Source organism: Ornithorhynchus anatinus, chromosome 13 (genome assembly GCF_004115215.2).
Source record: "Ornithorhynchus anatinus isolate Pmale09 chromosome 13, mOrnAna1.pri.v4, whole genome shotgun sequence".
Lineage (NCBI taxonomy): Eukaryota > Metazoa > Chordata > Mammalia > Monotremata > Ornithorhynchidae > Ornithorhynchus > Ornithorhynchus anatinus.
The window spans coordinates 33,383,611-33,405,892 of NC_041740.1; the positions used below are offsets into that span (position 1 = coordinate 33,383,611).

The following is a 22,282-nucleotide window of genomic DNA, read 5'->3' on the forward strand; positions in this document are numbered from 1 at the left end:
TACCTCATCTGCAAAATAGGGATTAAGACTGTGAGCCAGGGACTGTGTCCAACCTGATTTATTTGTATTCACCCTAGCACTTAGTACAGTGCCTGGCACATAGTAAGCATTTTAATACCACAATTATTATTAGTCTTGCACTCAGCAGGCGCTCAATAAATACCACTTGCCTCTCCAGGGTCTCAGACCAAGGAAATTCTGCCATACATCTCTCAGAGAGGGGTGGCACGGGAATCTGGACAGCCCCTCGACGGGGTGGGGTGTGGGGGAATAGTGAGGCATCTGAGGAGAAGCTCTTGGAAATAGTCCCCTCAACTCTGTGAGCTCCCAGGAAAACATGCTCCTCAGTAACAGTTGCTTCATGCATGGTGGCAACAATGTGGGCCCTGACTGAAGAGGTACAGGCCACAAATCTCCCCCTTAGTTTTGCTCCTGAAGCTGATTATCAAATATATTGGAGAAAAAGAATTTGGATGTTAAACAAGAGGAAATCTGTGTAACAGGAGTAAGTATAAACAGAACATCATTACTGCACAGCTTCCTGGGAAGGGGTGGGATCCGAAAAGAAAAATCAGTTTGTTCCTGTGAACACAGAATGCTGTGTGCTTACTTTGCAGGATAGCAACATAAACCCCATCATCAGAGCACTTTGACAGGATTCCATAAATAGGGATTTTAAATGCACAGGGCTGGGCTGAGCAGCGAGGGCAAGTACTTTCAGGCTTATAAACCATTTTATGCTTTACCTACAAAACCGACCCACAGCTACCACACCTCTAAGTGTGCGTAGGAATGCATGGAAGCATCTCACTGGCTTCTGGCAACATCTCAACCCCAAAGCCTGAGGAATGTAATACATGTTATTACCTAGGGATTCCTAAAGCACTTAAAGCAGAAGAATCTTCAAAAACTCCATGAGCTCAAAGTCCTGATTATCCATCTTTACAAGCCATTAACGACACATTCCAACCACTAAGGAAACCATGGTACTCACGACGTAAGAATGGGACATGCCAATCCCTCAAAAATATAGGCTGAATTCAGTATAGTCTCCCCTAAGCACTGGTCGAGTCAGACTGTCCTCACGATCGCTTTAGAAGCTGAACAAGGGCCCAGTCCCCCATTCAAAAACTGGATGACAACTTCAGAACCCCAAAAGGGCTCCTTGCCATACTGAGAGACAGGTTCAGCCTCTTAAAATAAATTTTCTACCCTGGCACTTCTCAAAGAGAGGCTAAATCCCTGAATATTGAGCTCAAGAAGAGTATCATCACTAGTAAGCTAAAGAAATCTTAAAACTCATTGATCTATTGTCCCCCAACAAGTTCCAGTCTTATGACAATACCAGCCGCTTTGTTCCTCTCTGGGTCTAAAGGAAAATGCCTCTGAAGAACCACACTTCAGTTCAGTGACACTGCAAGTGAAGAACTACGACAGATCTGATGGCAGGAATAATTTTAGAAATAAACCAAGTAATCCAGTAATACAAGAGGTGACCTACTTGGGCAATGATTTTGGGGTTATTCTGCGACAAGTTTCTGGGCTAATATGGTTGTCTTAGAAGCAGGCACATAACATCAACTGTCAGTTTGCCAGAGAAGTACTTTATTGCTCTCTGATAATGCAGGTTTGGGGTAGGGTGTGGGAAACAGTATGGTGGGGGAGGGTCAGGAGAAGAAACATCACCACTTCTACTCCACTCCTAGTGGCTTGAAACACTCAAGCTTCTTTGCAACCTACCAAGCAAGGAAGGCTGATGCCCAGGCAGCTGATTAAGATGCGCCCCCCCCCCCCCCAACCCCGGTCCCGTGGCATACACATTGCTTCACAATCACACAGTTAACCCCACTTAGGGAGTATGACCAGGGCAGCAATCCAGACACTGCTGGTGAGAGTCCATGAACGGTTCTGATTATAGAACCAAAAACTGGACGATGTTAGTTACTGCTAGGTCACATCTGGGTTCACAGGTTGCCGGGTACTACTTTAAGGTGGCAACACTTTAAGAAAGTCTTTCCTAGGAACGCAGGATGGTCTTGAAACCCCAGTAAGCAGAACTGGGTGTTTTATAACATCTTGGCCTCTAAACTGGTGGACTTCTATAAGCAGGTACTTCGTGAGTCAAGCCCAAGTAAGAGATCGTAAGTGTGGAGGACAAGCTTGTCACTAGACTACAAGCTCATCTCTAGATTGTAAGCTCATCGTGGGCAGGGAATATGTCTACCAATTCTGTTGTACTGTACTCTCCCAATCACTTCGTACAGTGCTCTGCACACAAGCACTTAATAAATAGCAATAATGAGGAAGAGACAGCTAACGTGTACTGATCATCACTAATAGGATTCTCACATTCTCTAGATGGATTCAGGCAAACCTCTCCACCTTAACTCTCCTGAGTTACCTCAGCCAAGAAGGCAGTCAGTACAGAGCTGGCTGGTGGAAATTAAGAGGCAAGTTTTTATTTTCTAACTCCTCAAGAAAATTTAACATCTCAAATAGCCGAATACCAAATTATTTCACTGAGGAAGCCAGATGTCATGAGGGGGGTTATTGTGATAAACAGAGCAGAAAAGTGTGTCACATCCAGAGGAAATAATCTTTATTGGGAGGAATGTGACCAGTTGAGAAATTCAAAGCTTTAGACAGTAAGCTTGTTGTGAGCAGGAAATGTGACTGTTATACTGCTGTGTTGTACTCTCCCAAGCTCTTAGTACAGTGCCTTGCACATAGTACGCTCTCAGTATATACGACTGATTAATTTTGAGCTACCCCTGTACCTATGCTCAGTTCTGACCCAGAAAAATGCCATAAAGGACCTCAGTACAGGTCATTTTGCAATGGAGAACTGCCTTTGTCAGTTTTATTTCAGATGGTTTGTTTTCTTAGCCTTACTTTTAAGCCACAGAGGGAAGTCCCTACTGTGCACATTCTGTATGATGGAGAGCCCAAATCAGTGTGGATTTCTGAAAACTCTTGCTTTAAATAGGGTAACCATTCTATGTCAAAGGTTCATTTTAAAATTTTGTTTCACTTGCTTCTGGTTAGGAAAGATAGTATTTCCTCAAGAGAGTTAATTAAGTCCTTCTCAAGGTTATAATTGTGTTTTCCATTACTTTTTTTAGGCCAGGTTCAAAATGTGTGTAAACATACTTTTGGACCTGCAGACACTTGCTGATTGATTAAGTTGTATCATCCCAGAGTTTAAAGGGCACAGAGAATAAACTATGCTATTGTTTATTTTGTTTTCTTCATTTCCATAGAGATCACTCATACAAAGGTCATTTTTGGTGAAAGGAGAGTAAACACAGGCCCTCTCCACTTGAGAGTGGTTTTTACCACTCTCAAGGTGCCCAGTGAGGCATTTCCCAATAGCAGATCCTTGTAAATTGCCTCAGGAGGTGGCTGACAAGAGTAGTTTTGGTGTGTGCTTTATAATAGAGTTGTATACATGTTTAACAACATGATTTGGGAAGGAGCTGGACCAAGTATAGTTTCCTAAACTGCTTTCAGCTTCCTGGTTTCACATGAGATATTAGAAGGATGGCAATAAGTGTGGAGTAGTAAATAGCACTAGGGTGGCCCAATCCTATCTTTTGTAAATTTAGCAACTTTACCATGTGGTAGGTGGAAATCATCCCACTCACTACTTCAGAGTTGAAATGCAGCCCTCCAGAAGAGGGGTGAGGTTTTGATAGAATCCTTGACTTCAAGATGAAAATTCAGCACCATTCTGGAAAAAACATGGTAGGCACCTAACATCGCTAATATTTTCTTTTAAAAGCCCCCATCTTGACCTAATCACCTCTCCTGGTTCTCCTATCTAACCCTCTGGCCACTCATTCTCAGTCTATTTTGTGGGCTCCTCCCCTGCCTCCCACCCCCTAATTGTATCTCACAAGGTTCAGTTCTGGGTCCCCTTTTATTCTCCATCTACATCCACTCCCTTGGAGAACTCATTTATTCCCAAGGCTTCAACTACCACCTTTATGAGGAGGATACCCAAATCTACATCTCCAGTTCTGATATCTCTCCCTCACTGCAGTTTCACATTTCCTCCTGCCTTCAAGACAGCTTTACTTGATGTCCTCCCATCACCCTAAACTTAATATGTCTAAAACAGAACTATCTTCACACCCAAATCCTGTCCTCCCCCTGACTCTCTCATCACTGTAAATGGCACCACCATCCTTCCTGTCTCACAAGCCAGTAGCCTTGGCATTATCCTGGACTCCTCTCTCTCATTCAACCCCCATACTCAATCCAATCACTAAATCCTGTTGGTTTGACCTTCACAACATCACTAAAATCCACTTTCCTTGCCAACCAAACAGCTACCACATTAATACAATCACTTAGCCTGCCTTGATTACTGTATCAACCTCCTTGCTGACCTCCCAGTCTCCTGTCTCTCCCCACTCCAAGTTCATGCTTCACTCTGTTGCCTGGATCATTTTTCTAAAAAACATTCAGGCCATGTTTCCCTACTTCTCAAAAAACTCCAGTGTTTGCTTATCCACCTCTGCATCAAACAGAAACTCATCATTGGCTTTTAAAGTATTCAATCACCTTGCTCCCTATCTCACCTCGCTTCTCTACTACAACCTAGCCCAAGCACGTCGCTCCTCTAATGATAACCTTCTCACTGTACCTTCGATCTCATCTATCTTACCACCAATCTCTTGCCCACATCCTGTCTCTGGCCTGGAACTCCCTCTCTCTGCCTATCCAACAGACAATTCCTCTTCCCCCTCTTCAAAGTCTTACTGAAGGCACATTTCCTCCAAGAGGCCTTCCCTAAACCCTTCTTCCTTTACTCCCACTCCCTTCTGTGTTACCCTGGCTTGCTCCCTTTACTCATTGACCCCTCCCATAAATAATCTATGGGACTTTCATTTAGGACAAGACATTGTTCCAAAGGAAAAAAAGTCTTTTACAGTTTTTATTTTTTTTTTAAATAAGGTATGGGGTCCTTTACTTTCCACTCTTCGGCTGTGATCTTGAGAAAATTTTAGTCTAAGAGCTTTATCTATCTAATTTCCATCTTGCAGAGATTCTTAGTATCCTGTTGGGGAAAAACTCAAATTTCCTAATTTTTAGTGCTTAGGGAAACTTAGTTCAGTTTCCATCAATTTGTCCTTAAACCTTCTCTCAAAAGAGAACGTGAAGAAAACAACCATATAAAATGGAGTGACCCAAAGTTAACAAGAGAAGAGGTCTGTGCAATCTAATATGGGCCTTGCTGGCTGTGAAGCTCCAGGCCACCAACTCCATGACCCCATGGCTGTCTGAAATGTCAAGGGCCCAGTGGTAGGTTCGGGATAGCAAAGCAGTGTGACCTAATGGTGAGAGCATAGGTGTGGGAGTCAGAAGGATCTGGTTTCTAATCCTGGCTCCGCCAACTACTTGCTGTGTCGCCTTGGGCAGGTCACTTAACTTCTCCATGCCTCAGTCTCCTCAACTGTAAAATGGGGATACCTATTTTTCCTCCTAGACTGTGTTCGCCATGCAGGACAGGGACTTGCACCAAACCCAGCTCTTAAAACAGTGTTTGATACATAGTAAGGAATTAACAAATACCATAAAAAAAGTGATTCCAGAGCAGTAGACCCGAGACCAAGAAAACAGCAAAGATAATGCATGCAGAGGTGACATAGTCAATCCAAAAAAGTAGCATCTGAAATTTGCCACCCTTAAGTTGGCACATGCCACTGCTCCCCCAAGCACCCCCACAAATAGTACCAGGAAACGATATACCTCCCCCCCAAAAATTGAAAATGAGCAGGGCTTTGCTTCCTGAAGCATTGGCCTTCACCACCACTCACCAAGGTAAAACTTCGGGTCCTAGAACCGCTGCTTCCACTCTCCAGACTCCCTCCCCTGCCCGAGTCACTGAGCTTGCAGTTGGGTGACATATCAGAGTCCATTTCTGAAAAATCTGACTTCAGAAGATTCCTAGGCATCTCCCCAGCCACTCCAGCAGCTGTCTTGGTCAGGCAGCGGAGAAAGCAGTCAGCACCACATGCACTGTTCTGAGGCCGAAGATCATTTCTACAAAGTGAAGAACAGCGTTGCAGAAGTTAGAGGAAGAGCATTAGAGAAATTATCCAAAAACAAAGTATCAACCTAAGCTTGGTTTGCCCTTAAATTTCCTTTTTGGACATGAGGAAAGAGGGGAGCCAGAGCCTTGAGTCCCAAACCTACAGAACACCTTTGTCCAAGTTCCTCCCCATTTCTTGGAGATCTCCTTTGAGCTGGAAATTCTGGGTCACCAAGCCTTCTCCTGGACTTGCCTTTCTACATGCTTTCTCCTCCAGTACCTGCTGGGTCTGCCTCAATCCAATCCAATTAAGGCAGGCTAAGTTCAGCCTCAAGGTTAAAGCTGATTGGGATCTGTTCTAGACTATCAAGGTGTCAAAACCTTCTTCTCTTTCCTACCTATGGACCCCAAAAACCACCAACTGTGGCCACCGCCAGACCTATATCATCAGCTGATGACTAAATATAAAGTTACTAGATGCTTAGTAGTCCTTTTTCTACAAATTCAAATCGGCCTATCCCTGTCTGGAATAAACTGGTTTTATTCTGCGACCTTTGGACATTTGATACTCTCCTCACCCCCAAACCCACAGTACTTAGGTACATATCTTTAAATTACATACTATAAAGTACTTATTTATTCATAGCAATATCTGTCTCCCCGTGTAGGCAGAGAACGTGTCTGCTAATTATGTTTCTCTGTAATCTCCCAAGCGCTTAGCATAGTGCTCTGCACATAATAAGTGCTTAGTAAATATGATCGATTGACTGACAAGGTGCCCCAAACTTAGCGTCAGTGCAAGCTGTCCTGGAAATTCAAATGGACAGATGAGGAATGTGGACTCAGTATACATCCAATAGATGCAGAGTGCACAAACAGAGGGTGGGCTTTAAAACTGCATTCTGGCCGTGTAAAAACGTGACTCAGCAAGGAATTCAAAAACAGCCTCTAGCTCAAAATGGAATTATGCGACTTTGACTTTTTTTGCTTTACAAGAATGAGCTCTTCACCACTTTTTCTGCCAAGCCAGTAATTATAGAAAAGACAACTCAGAGATTTCTGTCTCACCTGGGTTATTCATCCTAACCATCTCCCTTTCTCCTCCCTGCAGTGTCATGCTCCCTCCCCTGCTAAAGAATTTGCTCATAGCCATCCTAATGGATGGGTGTGGTGAGTGACAGGAATTTATCAGAAAGCACTGGCGGGATGGTAGAACCTCCTGAGATCCAGTCTCCCCCCCTCAGGAGGCCTGGGATGGATCTTCCTTAGTACCCAGCTGTGGATACAAGGGAATCCACAGGTTTTCACTTTTAGCATGATCCTCCAGTTTCTCTGGATGTAGCCGGGGTCCCGGGAATGCAGCAATAATACTTGCAAATCCTAATACAATCCTGATCATGCAGTTTACTCACTTTGGACCTTTTAGATCTTAACCCAGTTTGCTTCAGGTTCCAAGAAACAAGATTTTACCTTGGCTTCCTTTTAACCCTATTGGTCACAGGCTCCCAGAGACAAGTCCAAGGATCTCAGCCTGCCAGAGACCAGCACTAACCCCTTAATTTCTCCATGACATTCCAGGCTCCCAAAAAAGTAGAATGACTCTGCCTTATGACATTGATCCTCACTTAGTTCCTCCAAGATCTTGCCAGTGGACCAGAGACCAGCACCAATTCCTCAGCTCCTCCGAGACTTTTCCCAGATTCCTTCAGAAATGCAGACTAACCCTTCATCAACCAATCAACAGTAGTTACTGAGCACATACTATGTGCTGAGCACTGTACTATGTGCTTGGTAGAATACAATACAACAGAATGAGCAGACACCATAACATGCTTACAGTTATGATGAGTAAAATACTTGGTCTTCTGAGACTCCCCAAAAGAACTAAAGATACACTTTAAAAACTGCATTTTTCAAAACATTTTTCAATTTATTTGAAAATAATTTAATCTACCCTTATAAAGCTAATAGAAATTACTATAGTCTTTCCTATGTTATTAAAAATAATCATACTTCTTGAAGTATAACCTTTAACAAAATTTTTAAGAGGCATACACATTCTTTGCTCTCAATTTACTTTAATGGTGCAATATTAAAGTTTATAAGTGGAACCTCAGCTATTAAAATAAACCTCAAAATATTATGACAAGCTGATACCCTATCTAAATGGTCTTCAGTTGTAAGTAAATATTTACTGAGCCATCCTAGCATACTGTAAACTGAAACAACATGCTAGTCAAACTATGTGAATATTGAGTAAGGTCTGCACAAATACAATTATGAAACAAACTAAGAAAGTTATTTGGTGTCCTCAAAGTTTGAGGAATATTTTTTACTCAAAATACTAAGATGAATAGGCTTTTCCTAGTTTCTAATGTTAAAAAAAATAATTGGACAGCCTTCTACCTAGTTTAAAATCTCTAGACTTCAATGGATGGGGTTCGATTGCTATTTAGTAGAATAGCTGACTCTTGCTGTGTTTTTTATTGGAATATCTGAAACCCACTGACAGGAGATGCTAACTAGACTGAAAACTCTTTGAGGATGTGAGCATGTCCACTAACTTGATGGAACTCTTCCAAGTGCTGAACACAGGGCTCTTCCCATAGTAGGCATTCCACAAATACTACTCAATCAATGGTATTTATTGAGCACATACTGTTTGCAGAACACTGTACTAAGTGCCTGGGACAGTATAATTCAACACAGGCGGTAGACACGTTCCTTGCCCTCCCTCAGTTTACAAGTCTATAAACGAAATGCCCCTTTTCTTTGATTAGACAGGACGCTAAGTGGCTGGGCACAGGACTAAAAGTTAAGGATTCACAAATTATAACCTAGTGTGTCTCTGAGCCAGTCATTTACACAACATCCCTACTACTAAGAGGCTTAATATAGGGGAGAAGGAGGCCCCTTTCTGGCACTGTAGGGAATGTGATCATTCCCACGCTCTCTTCCTGGATATGGAAATAAGGAACTGAAAGAGGAACGGCTGTGCCACCATTTCTTCTCATGCTTTTATTGAAATGGTAACTTTGAGGCTCCAATGTTGACCCACTCCTAAACAAGGCTGCTAGCTCTATTCCTACTTTTCTCTTGACCCCAACCAATGGATGCTTTTCTCCCTTAAGTTTTATAGGCAATGGCTGATTTCTTCATCCAGGAGAGAAGATAAGCATACTTGCTCTTTGTTCCAGGATGTGGGTGCACTTGGAAAATAGGAACTAGAATACAAAAACTATTTTTGTAGGATGGATTAGTATAAAATTTTGGATACACATGAAGTCTCACTGTAATAGCACTCCCAGAGGGCCAATTTTCCAAAAAGGGTACCTATTCCTAAAGATGTGACATACTGAAAAAGTGTTAATGACATATCTGGGCTTCTTAAGAGTCCTTCAGTCACTCACAGATATAGAAAAAAGATCTCATCAGAATTCTCCTTTTCAAATCCAGTCTGATTTACCTCAGGAACTGATCATTCTCCCAGTTGCTGCTCCCTGGCAAAGGTAAATCCCAAAACATCTCTGGCTAATTATAGTAGTATTTGTTAAGCGCTTATTATGTGCCAGGCACCGTTCTAAGCGCTGGGTTAGATACAAGATTGGGTTGGACATAGTCCCTGTCCCACAAGGGGCTCATAGTTTTACAGATTTCTCATTTTACAGATGAAGTAACTGAGGCACAGAGAAGTGAAGCAACTTGCCCAAGGTCACAAAGCAGGCAAGTGGTGAAGCTGGGATTAGAACCCAGGTCCTTGCTCTTATAGTCAGTCCCTGATCCTTCTGATCGGATGAATGAGGAGGTGATCAGAATTTCTCAGGGAAAGATTCCTGCTAATAAGTCCTCACTGTGAGAAGAATTCATCTACTGAAAGGGTCAGTTCATTTATTTAGGCTGAATATCAACGCAAATCACTGAAGACAGTTTTACCACTTGTCAATACCCCGGGCTTCTCCTCTGATGTGTACTGACTGGGGTTTCCTATATACTGTGTTTGTGGGAAGTGTTCTCTTTATGATCTTACCCCTGGAACCAGCATTTGTCCATCAAAAGGATTTTACAATTTTTGGCTGTCGGAGATTGGCATCTCATTTGTACCTAGTTTTGCAACTGAGCCAGTTTTCCCCAAACCGATTCTTTAAAATGAAAATGACCTTTCACTGAGACTAGACAGAGGAGATTTTTTAGCAGTCAACCCTCCCCCTTAACTCTATGCTCTGCATTCCTTAATTCTGACCTATCCACTTAAATTCCAGCTTTATTCCAAATAGCGTATAAAGACCTCCAGACTTTAGGATCAAGATATAAAACATGCCTGACTGTCCAACAGCTGGATTCTCCAATCCAGTTGCTGAGTTTTACCTTTTTCAATCTCCCTCACTAGAACACCAAACCCCTTTGAATTGGATTTTCTGGTTCCCTCAAGTACATAATTCTCAGCTGCCTGTACACCAGCCTGTTTTAAACTGTGCTTTCTAAACAGAGCACTATAAAAAGGGCATTTGTGTGTGTGTAATTTAATAAGCCTAGATTTACAACCTGCCCCAGGAAGTGTTGCTGGTTTCTATCAATGGATTAGCACAGGTTAGTTAATTTGACATCAACTCACCCTTGAATGAAACTATATTTCAGTAGAGAAGACCTTGAAATTGTATTCCTATTCAAGGTGGCTTAACACTCTTTAATAAACTAAATGTCAGTGTTAGCCAAACTGACCAAACAGCTCTCTTTCCGAGATAACAGGAAAAATGGGAGGGGAAACCTCAATCTGACCCAATTAGTATATCAACTGGAGTTGGTGAGTAAAAAATAATGGATGCAACAGATGTGACGAAATGGATTTATCAAGCCAGAGGCAACTTAAGTCTGGATTTTGAACCCAAAAAGAAAAAAAAAAAAACACTGAGTCAAAAGATCACACTCATACCTGGAAAGTCAGAACTCATTCTCCACACGACAGCACACCCACATCGTGAGGCCAATTACTCTTTTCAGGTTGAAGGAGGACGGTTACTGAAGAGAAACACCACGGTTCAGACTACCAGGAGGGAACGTGGACTGGCTATGTTTGAAGCCAGACATTCCGACAACAGTGCCAGCCATATAGAGGGACAAACCAGGGTTCTCCCCAAATCCTGGACCAGGTGTGAGGGGGGTGGGGGGAAGTGTTTGCAGGGAGGGCACCTCTCTCCCTGGAACCCAGAGCCCTGGGGTCCAAATGGCTTTCAAGTCTATAGTGGCTCCAGGTGAAGTCGGTCAAAATCAATTAGCATTATCTCATCACCTAATGTGGGTGTTTCATCATCTGCTAATAAACCCATAATGGCTGTCCAGACATCAGATCTTGGCACCCTGTCCTGAAGAGACCTGGTGGCTGACTCCCCACAACCCATCACCACAACTCATTATCAAAAGTGTGCTATTTCAAGCATTTACGGATAGCACAGGAAGCATAGGGACAGTGTGTGAAAAGACACTGCCCCAATACTTCACCTAGAGCAAAATTTCCAGCCACTTCTAAGAACACACCTTCCGAGATTTATGAAAAACAAAAATCTTAACTATGACTTTATTGCTCATCGCCACCCCCATTGTCACTCACGCTGATGGACCTCTTTTAATGTTCAGACCATGAACACTAATGGGGATCGTTGGACAACAGAAAGTCTTTAAGCTGGAAGGGGTTCCAGTTTGATCCCAAGAGGTCTCTCTCGATCTTTCCATCAGATCAGGCAGTACACGTCACATTATTATTGTGTATCCTTTCTGTGGCACCCCTTCTTTTTGAATCTTAAGCCCCTTGTAGGCAGGGTCTAAAACTTTAAATAAATTCACTGTAATTTACCTGACCCTAGTTTAGTCTTCTGACTTACTAAACAATTTTTAATAAACTCAGGAGTGAGTTTATGAAGCTGATCCAAACTTCACCTGCAAATGTTAGCTCTGGAGGCAGAATCGACAATGACTTAAGGGTTAGGCTAGTTGCTCAAAAATATCTATATCTATATATTATTTTCAAGATCAGAAATACAACAGGAGGGAATCAAAAGAGTAATGGAGTATGCACTACCTTCCCCCCCCTTCCCCACTATGATATACTTATTCTCCATATGTCCTTTTATAGTGATTTTGTGCACACCAGATCTCAGAATATGGAAAGACTCCACAGAGCTTCAAAAAGAGTATCCCCTGCTGGTCTTTAAACCAGCAACCTAGGAAATTCCAGTAAAATGATTTAAAAAGATAACAGATTATAAGAAAATGGCAGTAAGCTGAAAAGAAGCTGTTTCTTGACCTTCAAACATATTAAAAATGAAAATTCTTCCCAGGGGGCTTACTTCTGAGTCACACAGCTCATTATCACAAGTGGGCTATTTCAAGCATTTACAGACAGCACAGGAAACCTACGACAGTGTATGAAAAGACACTGTCTCAGTACTACACCTAGAGCAAAATTTCCAGCCATTTCCAAGGACGATATACCCTCCAAGATTTATGAATAACAAAAATTTCAGCTATGACTTTAATGCTCACCACCCCTCACTCGAGCATGGCAGCTTTAATTTTATTTCCATGGTGGTTGGAAGAAGAAAAATGGTGAAAGTTTTGGAAAAAACAAAAGCAATAGGAAGATTGTGGGGCTGCAGGGGACAGGGAGGGATATTTCCCTGCTCTTCTATAGAAAAATTGCAAGTTAAGAGCCAGGCTTTTACAAAATATTTTCTTTAGAAATCAAGAAAAAACACTGCTGTAATTGTTAAGGTTGTCTTTATTCCCCTTCTTCCTGAGCTTCTGAATAACAACTTTTTTTCCTGGAGTACATGAAGGTGACTTTCTAAGTTAATAAAAAACTTTGTTTACTGCTCATGATTCCTATTTCAACTACCCCTCCCCCCTAGTTTTTCCCAAACTTTGAAAAAATACAGTAAAATTCTTAAATGTTGTAGTAGCTTACTACTCCAGCTGCAAAATAATTTAAAAAATTAGAGCCATATTAATTTATTGTCTGGTTAATATTAGGCATTTAATAGATTAACTTTTATTCAATCACATGTGAGTGCTTATGGTGTGCAGATCACTTTACTAAGTGCTTGGGAGAGTACAACCATAAATCGACATTCCCTGCCCACAACTAGCTTACAGCCTAGAGGGGGAGACAGACATTAATATAAATAAATTACAGACAGGTACATAAGTGTTGTGGGATGGGGGGGGGGGGGGTGAAGAATGAAGGGAGCGAGTCCAGGCGATGCAGAAGGTAGAGAGAGATGATAGGTGTCCCAACCCCTTCCCTCCTTCTCAAACCTGCCTTTTGCGGGGAGAGAAATGAGGGAGCAAAGTGCAATTACTACCTTTCCCACCTCTCTCCTCCTGCTGACTGTCACCCCTAAAAATGGGAGGGAAGACCAAACCCTAGGAGCAGGGAAGGTGGAACAGGGAAGGTGGAGGTGGCATATACTGGCTTGTCTTCCACTCTCCTGAGACCACCCCCCTGCACAAGGAAGTGTTTGGAAGAAACACTGGCACATCTAGTGTACACAGCCAAGAGAATAATTTGGCAACCATAATCAGTGGTTATGCAAGAGGCGTTATTCTTCAAAGCCCTGTCACTAGACTGTATGCTCCTTCAGGGCAAGAATCATGTCTACCAACTTTATTGTATTGCACTCTTCCAAGTGCTTAGTATGCCATTCTGCACATAGTAAGTGCCTGATAAATATCATTGATTGACTGAGTGTCACTTCTCACTCCAGTGCAAAGTAAGCACTGGAGAGTGAGAGAGTGAGTTAGAGAAGAGCCAGAGGCAGAAAGGGAGAGTTGTAAAGAGTATTGAGAGGGAATCGAGGGAAAATGAAAGAGCAAGACAGAATGAACAGGGGACAGTAGAGTGACTAAGGAAAGGATCTTAGTTTCCCGCCCTTCACACACGAGCGGCCAATAAGACAAGTCAGATAGTGTGGGATTCTTGGAACCAACATCCCCCAGGCTTCATCTAGTGGAAATTACCATGCTTCCTTTCAGAAAGTAACAGTTTTTCTCTTTAGATAACCCTACATTCTCATCCCAGACAGAACTCAGACAGCAGACAGAAAGGGACCACATAGGTAACTCGAACCTGAAAGAACATCAGATCTTTCTGTTAGTGCTGAACAAGAAAGGAAGCACAAAAATATGGCCCAGAAGAAAAATTTAAAAAATTTCAATTGGCAACTTCCTCCGACTACAAATAGATGATAAACATATTTATGGGTATAATTATATGCCCAAATTGAGATATGTGTGTATGTATGCATGTGTGTGGGTGTACATATACATGTTTGTGCATGTGCCTGTGTCCAGAATCTCTAAACACCCAACTACAAAATGGGAGTTGATTAAAGGAATAAATAAAAGTTTGTGTAAAGTGAGTATATTACTTCCGTAATGAGTTTTGATTTCCAAGAAAAAAGTAAACTTAAGATAATACTTTCAAAAACATACACTAAGCCAATGTACCAGGATTTCATTCTAGTATCAAGGGACAAGCAAAGTGCAAGGAAGTCTTGATAGATTACACTGTCCCCTCCTTATCCTAAGGATTAAAAGCCTGTTTTTTGTTTCCCATCGTTTAGAAAGTTTGCCCTAGGACTTCATGCTAACTGGCATCTTGAACCAATATATATATACCCCCAAAAGTTGGCAAACTGATTTAGTGAAAGCACCAAATTGACAGCTAAAACAGAACAAAAAATGCAGAAAAACGAGTTTGCTTTTGGACTGGTCCTCCCCTGTAAAAAACTTCAGCTGTTAACCTGAGGCCAGTAACAATCTCCCTTGAAACAAACTGCACAAAAATAATTGACGTAGGAGAGGACTAAATAGAGCAGGTCAGTTTATCAGCCCTGTAGGATATCGGTCTCAATACCATAATCCTGTCAGCTACTGGAACGATCTGGGAATAAATTTTTTCTAAGATAAAGCTTCACCTGAAGAGCTAGAGTGCATTTCAGATTAGTTTCTCGTGACTAAAAACAATGCTTGAGACAAAGTGACGAGCTGAATGGATCATATCTACCTGGTGTACTGTACTCTCCCAAGCGCGTAGAACAGTGCACTGCAACCAATCAGCTTCGAGCGCCTACTGTGCAGAGCACTATACTAAGCGCTTGGGAAAAATACAATATAACAGAAACTTTCACACATTAAGCACTCAGTAAAAATATAATTGATTGAGTGGTGGGGAGGAGAGCTAACTTTTTTATGGCATTTAAGCACTTACTATATACCAGGCACTATATTAAGCCCTGGGATAGTTACAAGCTAGTCAGAATAGACACCATCCATGTTCCACATGGGGATCAGTTTTAATCCCCACTTTACAGATGGGGGAACTTTGGCACAGAGAAGTTAAGATAGTTTCCTGAAGTCACATAGCAGATAAGTGGCAGAGCTGGGATTAGAAACCAGGTCCTTCCAACTCCCAGGCCCATGCCCTATCCACTAGGACATGCTGCTTCTTAAGGAAAAGTGTTCAAGGTAAACTCTCTCAGGCTACACCTCCCAGTATCTATTTTTAGTGCCTCATTTTTCAGTGGTTTGATACACTACAAAGAAATTCTGGGTTGCTTGAATTATATGAACTATTTGGGGTGAATTTTGGGTTTGTTTTTTTTTTTACCAGCTCAAGAGGTTGTTTTCCAAGACAGATGTAATCAGGATTGTTCTGATATGACTTGGATCTAATACAGTCATGTGACACCCTTCCCCTGGTAAAAAATATTTACATCACCTTGGATGCCAGCCGGTACCTGCCAGGAAGTCCTAGAGTCTGCATCGGGGCTCAAAATCTTTAAATGAACGGTCCCCACAATTTTCCTACCAACGCTCCCTTTCTCATGAGTGTTCCTTAAGGGTAGGAGGAGAGATTAAAGAGCATAAATTCCTTCTTAAAAAAGCTTCCTCTCTAGTCTCCAGAGCCACACTGTCACAACCTCTCTAGTTCGCCCCTGCTAGGACTATCCTGTGGCCCTAGGGACCCTGCTCCTCCCGGGGAGTCCCCTATAGAGCAGCAATCAGGGCAGCAGAGGGAAGACAGAGTTTTCTCCCTCCCTCCCTATCCCACCCTCTCCAGAGTCATCTCTACCTATAATTTTAGAGAAGCAGCGTGGCTCAGTGGAAAGAGCACGGGCTTTGGAGTCAGAGTTCATGGGTTCGAATCCCGGCTCGGCCACTTGTCAGCTGTGTGACTTTGGGCAAGTCACTTAACTTCTCTGTGCCTCAGTTACCTCATCTGTAAAATGGGAATTAAGACTGTGAGCCCCACGTGGGACAACCTGATTCCCCTGTGTCTACCCCAGTGCTTAGAACAGTGCTCGGCACATAGTAAGCGCTTAACAAATACCAACATTATTACTACAGCAAGGGGCATGGATCAATTGCCCTAGATGGTCTTAGCCCTCCAGGAATCTGAATAAACGCCTTTCCCTTGTCTTTTGAAAATTTCTCACCCATAAACTACTTAGATATTTATCAAACTCTTAGATATTCACCCCACACATTTACACATCTCTAAATCAACCAATGTTATTTACTAAACATTTACTATATGCAGAGTAGATACAGAGTTGGCAGATTAGTTTTCTGCTAGTAAGGAATTTACAGTTTAGGGGATGTAAGGGAGTCATTTCTCTCTACCTATAATTTCAGTGTTTGTTTCCCCAACTAGACTGTAAACTCCTTGAGGGTAGGGATCATGTCTACTAACTGTAGAATGTACTACTGTACTTTCCAAGTGCTTAGTACAATGCTCTGTACACAATGTGTGCTCAATACAACGAATGAATGAATATACTCCCAAGTGCTTGTTTATAGTAATCTGCCCAGAGTAAACACTCAGTAAATACTGGTGACTTTTCCCTTCAATCAGGGTCAGTGTTACATATATATATAATTTTAAATAATGGTATTTGTTAAGTGTTTAATAGTTGCCAGGCACTGTACTGAGTGCCCGGGTAGTTACAAGCTGATTGGGTTGGAAAAAGTCCATGTCCCACCTGGGGCTCATTGTCTTAATCCCCATTTTAAAGATGAGGTAACTGAAGCAAAATGACTTGCCCAAGGTCACACATCAGACAAGTGGCAGAGATGGCATTAGAAGCCAGGTCCTTCTCACTCCCAGGCCCGTGCTTTATCTATTAGGCCACCTTGCTTCTCAATATCACTGAACTTCTCTGTGCCTCAGTTACCTCATCTGTAAAATGGGAATTAAGACTGTGAGCCTCACGTGGGACAACCTGATTACTTTGTATCTATCCCAGCGCTTAGAACAGTGCTCTGCACATAATAATAATAGTAATAATGTTGGCATTTGTTAAGCGCTTACTGTGTGCCAAGCACTGTTCTAAGGGCTGGGGTAGACACAAGGGAATCAGGTTGTCCCACGTGGGGCTCACAGTCTTAATCCCCATTATACAGATGAGGTAACTGAGGCACAGGGAAGTTAAGTGACTTGCCCACAGTCACACAGCTGACAAGTGGCAGAGCCGGGATTCAAACCCATGATCTCTGACTCCAAAGCCTGTGCTCTTTCCACTGAGCTATGCTGCTTCTCTAGTAAGCGCTTAGCAAATGCCAACATTATTATCCTTACAATAAATCCAATAAATCCAATTCAAATTACTCTCTGAAAAGCAAGCCGGGTCTCCTCTCTTTCCCCTCTGCCATCCTTAGATTCTTTCTCTAGAGTCTTTCTTATCCATTCCCCCCCAAATTAACTGAAAGAATTGTTATAGAGCCCCAATGGTCTTCCAGATCTCACCTTGGAGAAACCCTGGGTCAACCTTGCTTTTTGTATCAGAGAGAATTACAGTACCCACTATCTAGTATCATCTTCTGTCCCTCTACTATTCAGTGGAAGAGGCCCGAGTAACCTGCTTACATTCTTTCCTCTTGCTGCTGTGAGCTGACAGACTTGAGGGACCTCTAGACTGTAAGCTCACTGTGGGCAGGGAATGTGTCTACCAAGTCTGTTGTGTAGTACTCTACCAAGCAGTTGGTACTGTGCTCTGCATACAATAAGTGCTCAAATATGATTGATTGAGGGGAAATTTTGGTAAAGAACAAAGCTGGAATCAGACAATTCAATTTCCAAGAAAAAGTGGGGGGATAAGGAAAAGTTGGTGGAAAGATACAATGAGTGCCCTAGCCAAGTGCCAGAGGTTCTAGTAGCCCAAGGTTTTAGTCACTCAAAAACAAAAAAACTGGTATTTGTTAAACACTTACTATTTGCCAGACACCTGCCTAACTACTGGACTAGATACACATAAATCAGGTTGGACAGTCTATGTCCCACATGGGGCTCAGAGTCAATCCCCAATTTACAGATGAGGTTACACGCACAGAGAAGTTAAGTGACTTGCCCAAAGTCACACAGCAGACAAGCGGCACAGTCGGTATCAGAATCCAAGTCCTTCTGACTTCCATCCTTTATCCACAAGGCCACATTACTTCTGATGAAAACCCATCACAAGAGAGACTCGATTCTACACCCAGGCAATGGCCATCCGGGAGACATTTCTTCTGCAAAGCCTTTTGGCATTGCAGGATGCCAAAAGGTGTCCATGCCAAAAGGTGTCCACATACTTTTAATAGTCTTAAAAATAAAGATTACAAACCCAGCACCTACTCTGGTCAAACATATTGAATGACAGGATTAGTACTTAGAATTAAATCCAAAAAGACCTAGTTTCCAATTAAAATGTTTTCCTTTGGTTTCCTCTAGGGCAAATCACTCAGTACTGTGTTACTAGTCTTGAAGTAATAGCTGTTATTCATCTGAGCCAAGAAGCGCAAGTTTCCAAATTCTAAATATTATTAAGAAGGTTGGAAGACATTTGTTTCCCCTCCTCTCTCATCCCACATAGAAAGCATGTGTTTGTATTTCAGCAGCTTTATAAGTGAAAAGGACCCACTCCCCTTAGAGAAACAATGACGTGACTAGCATGCAGACCACAAATTTCTAGGGAACCTACTTATGCCTGGCCTTCACGACACCAAACACAACTGTACTTTTAAAACAAAACTTAAGATGACCAAGATGCTGTACTGGAAAAAAAAAGTTCCTTTTTTTTGAACACACGATCCATTCTGGATTGGGTGCTTCTATCCTACCAGCTCTTTCCATCCTGCTTCTTTCAAGAGATCAGAGGGGAAAAGTCTCTGATCACCCCAACCCTAAAGAAGTATCCGAAGGAGAAACAAATCCCATTATTTCCATAAAAATAATAACTATTACTATGTTTATTTAAGCACTTACTATGTGACAGGCACTGTACTAATTCATTCAATCGTATTTATTGAGCACTTGCTGTGTGCAGAGCGCTGTATTAAGCACTTGGAAAGTACAATTCTGCAATAGAGACAATCCCTGTCCACACCGGGTTTACAGTCTAGAGACATAGGGCTTAAAAAGCTCTCCTTCACTGACGTTTTTATTCTAGTTCATTGGTGAACTGCAATTGATAAACCCACTTAAAGATACCTAAGTTGGTTATTAAAGGGTGGAGCACAAAAGGCCAACCAGGAGAACGAAACCGTAAACTTTAAAACAAACTTAAGGGAAAAAAAACAAGCATCTCAATAGACACTTCAAAATAAGTGACTATTATTCCCCAGCTCCCTGGAAGCCCCGTACACAGTGGCATCAACGAAATGCTTGGAGGTGGAGAAAACTTGCGACCCCCTTCTCCGAAGGGAACAACCCCCCCAAATAATAATAATGGTATAAGGAAGCAGCATGGTTTAAGGGAAAGAGCATGAGCTTGGGAGTCAGAGGTCGTGGGTTCTAATTCTGCTCCGCCACCTGTCAGCTTTGTGACCTTGGGCAAGTCACTTAACTTCTCTGGGCCTCAGTGACCTCATCTGTAAAATGGGGACTGAGACTGTGAGCCCCACGTGGGGCAACCTGATCACCTTGTATCCCCCCACAGCGCTTAGAACTGTGCTTTGCTTATAGTAAGCACTTAAAAAATAACATATTATTATTATTAAAATGGGGATTGAGACTGTGAGCCCCAGCTGGGACCATCTGATGACCTTTGCATCTACCCCAGCGCTTAGAACAGTCCTCGGCCCATAGGAAGCGCTTAACAAATACTATCAGTAGTATTACACTTTTATTAATAAGCGCTTCCTATGGGCCAAACACTGTTCTAAGAGCTGCGCCCAAGGGGCAAGCCGGGGTGGGGAACACGCAGTAAAAAGAGGGTTGGGGGTTGCCCCCCAGCTGTAAGGGCTGCAAACGATCCCAACCTGCGGGAAGGTCAAGTTCCCCGGGAGGGACCTGCAGCCTCCCGGAGCCGCTCGCCTGACCGAGCCCGGACCAGGAGGGAGTACGCGAAACCGCCACGGGCAAGAGGGGGGGGGGGACGAGAAACTCTCTCTACTCCTGCCCCGGTTCTTTCTCCCCCTCCCCCAGCACCGGCCAGTCCCGGAGCTCAATGCAGCTGCTGCAGCCGGAGCTGGCCGGGGTGGAGGGGAGGGATCAGGCGAGGGGCACTTACCTCCCGGGAGGGTCAGAGAGCCAGCAGCAGGGGCGAGGAAGAGGGCTGCGTGGAAGAGGAGGGCGCGCTGCTGCAGCTGCTGCCCCAGCTCCCTCCTACTGCAGCTGCAGCCTTCGCCCGCCGGTCCTGCCGCTCGGGAGCCGCCGCCGCCGCTCTGCGCATGCGCAGCGCACCTCCCACCTGCCCCGCCCTGGGCAGCAGTGATTTAAAGAGCCAGGCCTCACCTCTTTCTCCTCCGGCCCTTCTCTGGGACGCCAGAGAATAATCATTATGATGATGAGAATAATAGTAATAATAAATCATTCACTCAATCGTATTTAATCATAATTATTAGGGTGGTATTGGTTATGTGCCCTGCCCCTGTTCTAAGCTCTGGATAATAATGGCATGGGTTAAGCGCTTACTATGTGCCATGCACTTGTTCTACGCTCTGGATAACAATGTAATGGCATCTGTTAAGCGCTTACTATATGCCATGCACTTGTTCTAAGCTCTGGATAATAATGTAATGGTATCTGTTAAGCGCTTCCTATGTGCCATGCACTTGTTCCAAATGCTGAATAATAATGGCATGTGTTAAGCACTTACAAAGTGCCATGTACTTGTTCTAAGCTCTGGATAATAATGTAATGGTATCTGTTAAGCGCTTACTATATGCCATGCACTTGTTCTAAGCTCTGGATAATAATGTAATGGCATCTGTTAAGCGCTTACTATTTGCCATGCACTTGTTCTGAGCTCTGGATAATAATGGCACTTGTTAAGCGCTTCCTATGTGCCATGCACTTGTTCCAAGTGCTGGATAATAATGGCATGTGTTAAGCATTTACTATGTGCCATGCACTTGTTCTAAGCTCTGGATAATAATGGCATTTATTAAGCACTTCCTATGTGCCATGCAGTTGTTCCAAGCGCTGGATAATAATGGCATGTGTTAAGCACTTACTATGTGCCATGCACTTGTTCCAAGGGCTGGATAATAATGGCATCTGTTAAGTGCTTACTACGTGCCAAGCACTTGTTCTAAGCACTGCATAATAATGACATTCATTAAGCACTTACTCTGTGCCAAGCACCATTCTAAGCCCTGGGGAGGACACAAGGTGAGTAGGTTGTCCCACATGGGGCTCACAGTCTTAATGCCCATTTTACAGAGGAGGTAAGTGAGGCTCAGAGCAGTGAAGTGACTTGCCCAAAGTCACATAGCTGACAAGCGGCAGAGTCAGGATTTGAACCCACGACCTCTGACTCTCCAGCCCATGCTCTTTCAACTCAGCCACGCTGCTTCTCTTCTGTTGAGCGCTTACTGTGTGCAGAGCACTGTACTAAGTGCTTGGAAAGTACAACTTGGCAACATTTAGAGACAATCCCTATACAACAACAGGCTCACAGTCTAGAAGGTGGGAATAATAATAATAATAATAATGATCACACTGTTCTAAGCGCTGGGGGTAGATTCAGACTGTGCACAGACCCTATCCCACATAATAATAATAATGATGATGATGGTATTTGTTAAGCGCTTGCTATGTGCCAACCACTGTTCTAAGCGCTGGGGTAGATACCACGTGGGGTTCGCAGTCTTAATCCCCATTTTACAGATGAGGTAACTGAGGCACAGAGAAGTGAAATGACTTGCCCAAAGTCACATAGCTGACAAGTGGCAGAGCTGGAATTAGAACCCACAACCGCTGACTCCCAA

The 22,282-nt window shown here is 43.0% G+C and overlaps 1 protein-coding gene across 2 annotated transcripts in view; it reads right to left on the reverse strand.

Moving 5' to 3' along the window:
• Positions 1 to 20,705, reverse strand: part of PROSER2 (proline and serine rich 2) — a 30,925-nt gene extending 10,220 nt beyond the window's left edge. For both annotated transcript variants that reach the window (XM_029077935.2, XM_029077934.2), the window contains exons 1-2: positions 20,581 to 20,705; positions 5,823 to 6,048 (exon numbers count right to left, since the gene is read on the reverse strand). In XM_029077935.2, coding sequence (XP_028933768.1) covers positions 5,823 to 5,960 — 138 coding nt within the window. In that variant the 5' untranslated portion in view covers positions 5,961 to 6,048; positions 20,581 to 20,705. The remainder of the gene's footprint in view (positions 1 to 5,822; positions 6,049 to 20,580) is intronic.
• Between the last annotated feature and the right edge of the window lie 1,577 nt (positions 20,706 to 22,282).